This window comes from Limulus polyphemus, unplaced genomic scaffold, assembly GCF_000517525.1.
Source record: "Limulus polyphemus unplaced genomic scaffold, Limulus_polyphemus-2.1.2 Scaffold1118, whole genome shotgun sequence".
Lineage (NCBI taxonomy): Eukaryota > Metazoa > Arthropoda > Merostomata > Xiphosura > Limulidae > Limulus > Limulus polyphemus.
In genome coordinates, this window is record NW_013666728.1 from 89,946 (window position 1) to 97,963 (window position 8,018).

The window sequence follows — 8,018 nt, forward strand, 5'->3', positions numbered from 1 at the left end:
GCCCTTTAAACCACTTCTAACTAATAATCCTGTCACACAAATTGTAAATCACTCAGCAAATGTGCAGCTCTCATTACCATATTGAATTACAGTATATATATATATATATTTATTTATACTTAATTTTGTTTTATTGCCCTTTAAACCACTTCTAACTAATAATCCTGTCACACAAATTGTAAATTACTCAGTAAATGTGCAGCTCATGTTACCATATTGAATTATGTAATGCACAAGTTGCTCACAAGTATTTCTCATGAAGAATTTTTATTATTATTCATTAGCTTGCTTAATTTACTTTATCTAATAAGTTCTTAATCTTTGCATTTTATGATAATAAATAAAGAATAAACAAGAAATGTACTATTCAGATTCAAAAATACCATAAACCATCTTGTTTCCTCTTTAACCCTAACTCAAGCACTGCTTAAAATGTTTAAAAAAGCTTCCTGTTTATTATTTTATTTTCACATTCTGAGGATGACCAATCAAGAGAAAAAGAACAATTTAAACATAACTAGCAATCTTCTCATTCTGACTGGATAATTTGATAACATGGTTATTCCCTGGTATACCAATAATTTATATGCTGACTTGGGAATTTTATATATTTAAATCTGATGGTGGTATACATGTGTTGTAGATAATTAATACTGTTCACAATTTTCCTTAAAATAAATAGGATCAGAGAAGCCTTAGCAAAGTCAGAGTTATCTAAATGCAGAATTGGAATGTTGGTCAATTGACCAGTCAAGTAATATTAAATGACAGTGAACTGACCACATATTTTTTGACTAATGATATAATCTAAAATCTGTATTAAATACCATAAATACTCATATATTAGCTGAAGTTTTTTTATTAATTTTTAGTCCCCAATGTATTATCTCTGCTTATCGACAGGGATTTGAATTACACCCCTACTAATGTACTTGACAATAACCGAGTTTTCAATCCAAACCACAAAAAACTGTAAATAGTGCATATATATACACATTAATATAATGCACAAGTTTAATGGGTTCTTCCTCTTCACCCACTGAAATCTTAACAAATTAGTTGTTTTATATAATGCTGTATTATATCTTTGAATTTTATGCATTATAAATTATATAATATAAAAATAAAACAAGAATAAGCTTATGGTTCATCTCAACCTTCCAACATTAATAAAGCATTTTTGATGCCTTTTATTGTAAATAAATAATATTACAATCACATAGAAAATAACTACCTGTTTTTTTTAATATGTCATTATTGTGAAATTATATTGCAAATTAAAAAAAAAATAGCTGTTAGTCAATATATGCAATTAGATAAAATATAAAAAATACTTGATGAGTTGATTGCTTTTTTTTTCTTGATTGGTCAGATACCTAACTCAACCTGTTTAATAAGTAGAAGTTTCTAATAAATTCTCAAAACTTTTACCACAGTAATTACATTTATTTATACGAGAATTATTGTATTCTTGTACAGGATACCATGGTTTAAGAATTATTAACTGTGAAACTAAGGCACATAGACTTATTTTCACAGAAGTTTAAAAGGACTATAATTAATTGTTTGAGGTGTTTAACACTTTCAAGAGTTATCTATGAGTGTTGAAATGATGAGACTGATGTAGGTTATTCTATATACTGTTGCAGAGTTAATAAATACAAGTTTTGAAAATCCAACTCATAACTCGTACTTGCACAGAGTATTATTTATAAATAAATCAACTGATGATATTGTGCATATATTAGTTGAAATTCAATGTTCACTAAACAGGGAGAAGTATATAGTTGTGAAATGTTACATTAATCTTAGGTTTCTGATCTTTATGGTTGTATGGAGAATGAATAACAGATTTTAACATGCTGAACAATATTCAGTGTTTGTTCAGAAAGTATAGGATGAATTACTAATTTCAAATGTGTAGAATTTAATTTTAACCATGGAATCAATAGGATAAAAGCTACTGATTTCTAAGTGATATATTTTGAAGATTACAGGATGAGAAGATACAAGCTTAAGATTTAGACAATACGTGCTGAGCTCCAGATAAAAAGTTATATTATATAACAGGGTGATTGACTTATGGAATGAGCTGCTATAAGAAGCAGTGGGGATCATCAGTGTACATGAGTTTTACAATGAAAGGGAAACTCACGATTTCCTAAAACGCCATGGGTAAGTTTAAATATTTACTTTTCTCAATCAAAGGTGGGGGAGCAAGACAGCCTTTAAAACCAAAGGCTGGATTATGGAATAAGTTGCTGTTGAGTGTTAGCAGTAATAGTAATAGAGGGCTGTATTTTATGAGAGGAATAGGCATTCCTAAAAACAAAGGGTGGGTTTTTACTTTTAATTTTTATCAGAGGTACATATGCAGGGATGGCAAATGTTCCTTGTTGTCCATAAGGCATAATGTTTTGAGATTACTATTACAACTACTGACTTAGTCAAGAGTAATAACTACAGTATACACTCATGTTGATGTAAACCCTGCAACAAATAAAATTTAACATATAATAACAATTATTTTGAATAAATTAATCCTGTAAAATTTAAATTACATTATTATTAATACTAGACTTGAATGTTTTAGTGAACCTTAGTTAATGCAAAATTACATCCAATAACTGCTGGGTTCATATTATACAGTTAATAACAGTTACGTTATTAACACAAACCCTCGCACTCGTAGTCCTAACGACTAGCGTAAGACTCACTAAGATACTTGATTAATGGGTGAACCGTAGGTTTAGATTTTCACACTGACATTCATAAAGTTGTAGTATTCACTATATTCAGGTACAGCGATGACTGAAGTTTAACTTTAAAAGCATTCGCGAAATGCAAATAACAGTTTCGAACATCGACAGTAAATGAATGAAACAAAAAATCTTTATTCTCTGTGAGACAGGAAGAAACAAAGTGCTGTTAATGTCATTGTCACGTGTTTCACTTTCTAGCAGTAATACTAACAGTCCTCTGATTCTGTATTGATTTTAACTAGCTGATGAGATTGAGAGAAACCTTACTTTCAAACGTCAGCAATGGAAAAGATAAACATTTATTGGCCGATATTTGGGTCTCGTGTGATCTGGGAAGATCAGGTTCCATTCCAAAGAAAAGTAATAGTAATACTCACACACATAACCAAATTTAAAAAAAAAACGTAACTGAAATTACACAAAGAGATTACTAGTCTACTCATGACGAAGAAGGCGCTTTTTAATTCAATAAAGTATCTAACAGTGCACGTGCAATAATAAAACTGCTCGCTAAGTTACTAAATAAAGCTTCAATGTGGCCTTATTGATTGGAGAAAGAAGACAAAATAGTCAAGTTCCATTCAAACATGACAAAAACTCTAAATCTGATTTACCGCCGAAATTCAGACAAAACATTAAAGTACGATATACTTGCATGCATCACCGACTATTCCAAAGAACATTTACAGGGGAGAAAACCCCTTAAATTATATCAATATATACAAATATATGAGCCACTCCAGGAGATTGATTCACTTTTTGTAAAAAGGTGAAATACATTCTCAAAGTGATACCAATTTCTGGCAGTGGTGAGCAATACTCCAAATTTATGGTTCGATATGATACCAGAGTATCGGATATCGATTACTTAAAAAAATATATTATTCACACTGATGATACACAAAACTGTTTGGCTTATTTGGAAAAATATGGAAAATATCGGAGAATGGAAGATGATTGTCCCACAGATTGCTAGTATTTTTACATATAATAGTTTCGCTACAGTACGATATATATATATATATATATTAACGTACCACATGATTTTAAGATATTATACACCCTCCCTGGCAAATATAAAGTACCCAGTTCTTATTATTCTGATTTGCATGTAAATTTATGGGTCTGAATTAAATAAAAGTTTATTGTAAATTCAAACATATACTCCATTATTGCTCTAATAGTGTGATATATTTGATTTAACCCTTGCCACATTATTTTCATTACTACAGTTGTGGCGAATCATTGAATAGAGTCGTTCCCTACACATATTATTTATTCCAATATTTAATAATTCCAAAAACAAAAATTGTTTTTTTTTGTTTCAAATCTGTCTTTAGTTTTATGTGAATTTGTAGAGTAAGTAATTTTAGGGCTTGTATGGAAATTACTTATTATTATTACAAAAATCACATTTATGGCGCCGCCGCTTGACACAAATGAGAACTACTATATTTATCTATGGCCACAAGTTTCACTTTTTTTCCGAGATTGAACGCAATTTAAATTGTGACAAGATTAAAGAGTAGGCATGCCGCTAGTATTGTTGTGTGGCCTGCCATCTAGTGGAAAATCGACGCTTGCTCAAAAACTTTATGAACATTTAAGAAATGAAAGACAGTGTGTTCTTCTGACAGATGAAGCAAAATTATTAGACAGAAATCATATATATTCAGGTGAAGTCGTTGATTTACACTATTACTAGTATTACTATTAGAGTCTACAGTATGGTCAGTAGTGTGGGCTTGGACCTACCTTGTTCTAGGTTTAGCTTACTTTGTGAATGCGAGAGACTACCCCTAGAAAACGGTTTAATAAACTTTAAGCAGCCTAACCAATAGGGCCAATTACTGAATTAGAAGGGGAGAACCATTTGGCCTGGGCCTCAAGCTCAAAGGGGGCTTCAAATTTAGACACTTATTATTTCTTTGCATTTGTTAAGTTTCATGACTTGTTTTTATGTGCATAGCTTAGTTAGAGCTCCAAATTATATATACGAATTAAATATTGAAGTTGTTTCACTATTCTTTAGACCTAATGATTGTCTCATTTTGTTCTCATGTGTCTTTTTTATATCCAAAGTTCTCAAAAGATAGAAGTGGCCCAGGCCTCCCTGAGAGGACCTGCTGACCACTCCAACAATGACATAGTTCTCATTACTAATACTATTGAAACCGGGTTTTAAATAAAAAGCCAAAATGGAAATAAAAGAGGGCTAGTGGATCAGTATTTTATTATTTTTTAGACATTGTCACCCATTATGGCATAACTATAAACATTGAAATCAATATAAATAGGCTCAAGTTCAAGTTTTTGTGAAAACTTCTAGAAAAATCTGTTTCAAATTGATTTTCGTGTTATTTCATAAACACCCATTACTTAAGATTCATTTTACCTTTTGTCATTTCTATTTACCATTTTTATGTTTTCATTTCTAATTCTTGTATTATTAAGTGTAGTTATTAATAAATCTCACATTTATTTTGAACGTTACTTCTTCCACAAACATATATTATCTTAAGTTCTTATTCCAAAACTACTTTTTATTCTTTATTTCCCATAACTTATACATCACACATGCAATGCTATTTCACAATATAGGTCAAATTCTTAAAACTTGTGAAGTCTCCCTTCTGGTACAATGATGACATAAATGATCAATGTGCTTGTAGTGGTTGTTTGCCATTTACCCATGATGAAAGAAAGTTTATTCTCTGAAAACGTACAGGTCAATGGTTTTCTTTTCTAGTACACCTTGTAACTTGTAATGCTGGGATATTCATTACAAAATGTAATTGTACAAGCTGCATGTGTCTACTGGTACTAGTATTGTGGACTTGCACTTTATTAATTGTATTTAATATTTGGATTGTTGTATTTATTTTTAAGGTTTTTAAGAAAGTATTTTACAGTTTTTAGTCAGCCTGCTAGTACTTGTAGTAGTAACTTGTTTTAGAGTCGTACTTAAATTCAAGAGAAATTTGCTAGTTTATGAAATCAAATAATTTAAAAACTTCCTTTAAGGTAATTTTTCTTTTTTCTTTATTTAATATTTTAGATTTTAGACTTGAAAAGGAATTGAGGAGTGAATTGAAATCTGATGTTCAAAGGTAATGTATCAAAGAAATACATTCATTAAGATAAGAGGTGAATATATATTGTTCAGTGATATAAAAATAATTTTTTTATGTAATTTAGTTTCATGTGATGACTGGCCTTATGACTTTGAAGATTAATGAGAGAAAATAAATTAGTTTATTGTGTTATGGAATTCCTACTTCTTTTATAACTGTGTGTGTTTAATAATTAAATATATATTTTATTTTCTAATATTTTGTTTCTGAAGAAGGATAGCCTTTGTAAAAAAAAAAAGCTATATTTAAAAGTAGTCGTGTCACTGCATAAACAGGTGTTATGTTTATTTTACTTATCACAAAGAAAAGTTGCTGAAAATTGATGAAAACATTCAGTAAGTTCTGTACATTATATCAATAGCTAATAAAGAAAATTGAGTTCTTAGTTAAAGGACAAAAAATGTTAAAAGAAACTTGTAATAGCATACCTTTAAACTAAGAAGTTCTCTGAAAGAAGAGTATTTCATGCTTTTAAGTTAGGTAATCTGATAGTGGTCTTGGTCTAAATATTAGCAAATGTGTGTTCAAGTTTTTCTGTTTTGTTATAATCTTTACACTGCAATTTTCAGGACAGTATCCAAGGATGTAGTTGTTATTTTGGATGCATTGAACTACATTAAAGGTAAAGGTTTCATTTCTTTTTAATTGTTCTGATATCTTCTATTGTTATTCAACTTTTTTGGATTACTTGTAAATGGGATAATGCATATTTCAGTTCAATTAATGATACTGAACATGTGTTATTTCTTCAGCTACAATTTGACTTGGACTAATGTCTGCTGATAGGCATAGCTTCACAGTAGACATTATTACAACAATTTCACACATTTTACTAATTTCTTGCATTCTATATAACGTACAGCATATCTCTTATTACATCATTGAGAACTTAAACTTTATATTCTAAAACTGAACTAACTTATGAAAAACTCAAATAATTACTCTCTACTTCAGACTTGGTGTAAGTTAACAGACTAAAAAATCATCTACTCTAATCTGCGTTTTTATACTGCTTAAACTGTAAAAAAAAATTCTGAATGTTAAATCATGTCCATCATGTTATGTCAAACATCCCAACAGTTTGTCAATTATACAAAGCTGTAGAATAACCTAGATTAAAAAAAACATAGCATGCAAAAAGATGTACAAATGTATTATGTTTTTGAGAGATATTCAGGATAAAATAACATTCTGTAAAACAATCCTAAAGGCATTTTTCCAACTGGCAATGTTTGTCAACTATACAAAGCTGTAGAATAACCTAGATTAAAAAAAACATAGCATGCAAAAAGATGTACAAATGTATTATGTTTTTGAGAGATATTCAGGATAAAATAACATTCTGTAAAACAATCCTAAAGGCATTTTTCCAACTGGCAATGTTTCTTAAAATAAGACATCTTTTTCTTCTTGCAAGGTTGCCATTTACTTCAATGTATTTTTAAAGTAACTATTTGTAGTTTGGTCATATCTGTTCTAGTTATTGTGAAATAATTTTAACTTGTTATGGAAAAAGCATAAAATATGAGACTATTTAAATATTTTCTGTAATAAACTTAAAGTATTTGGAGATACTAATTGAACTTTGTTACATGTAACTAAAGTAGCAAAGGTGAGGTTGTGCTTTTATATGTCTGTGTAAGTGTACCGTATTGTATATACATAGTTTTAAAATTACCAATGACAAAATCTATATTAACAATTATTTGGAGGAGAGATAAAAAATCAAATGAAAAATGCAAGTTATATAAAAATATATGTACAGTTTTTGTTATGATTTATCTCAGAAATCTCTCTAAAACAGTAAAACCAGTAATGGAAAATGAGCAAATTTTCTTCCTTATGTCCCTCTTGAACCAAAATAATAATCAAGCTTATTGGATTTCTATAGAAATCTTAGGATTTTATGGAAACATGTTTTAATCTTATATATTATTAATATATATATGTATGTTCATCCCAATACAAAATTACAAAGTAAGTAAAGCATAGTCAACTTCAAATGGGTGAAGAAATCAAGCAACATAAATCCAGGATGAACAATAAAAATCAAGTTTGTGCAGTAAATCACAAACACATATGAGAAATTATACCCATTCCAGACGTGTCATGGGTCAAAGGC

General features: G+C 29.4%; 2 protein-coding genes across 2 annotated transcripts in view; one reads left to right on the plus strand and one right to left on the minus strand.

Moving 5' to 3' along the window:
* Positions 1-2,993, minus strand: part of LOC106462203 (steroidogenic acute regulatory protein-like) — a 30,623-nt gene extending 27,630 nt beyond the window's left edge. Inside the window, exon 1 of the mRNA XM_022389393.1 lies at positions 2,718-2,993. The gene's annotated coding sequence lies outside the window, so the exon portion shown is untranslated. The remainder of the gene's footprint in view (positions 1-2,717) is intronic.
* Positions 2,994-4,206: 1,213 nt separating this feature from the next.
* The window catches only part of LOC106462210 (protein KTI12 homolog), a 12,197-nt gene continuing 8,385 nt past the window's right edge, over positions 4,207-8,018 (plus strand). The window contains exons 1-3 of the mRNA XM_013922109.1: positions 4,207-4,438; positions 5,821-5,872; positions 6,466-6,518. Of these exons, the coding sequence (XP_013777563.1) occupies positions 4,294-4,438; positions 5,821-5,872; positions 6,466-6,518 (250 nt within the window). The 5' untranslated portion in view covers positions 4,207-4,293. The remainder of the gene's footprint in view (positions 4,439-5,820; positions 5,873-6,465; positions 6,519-8,018) is intronic.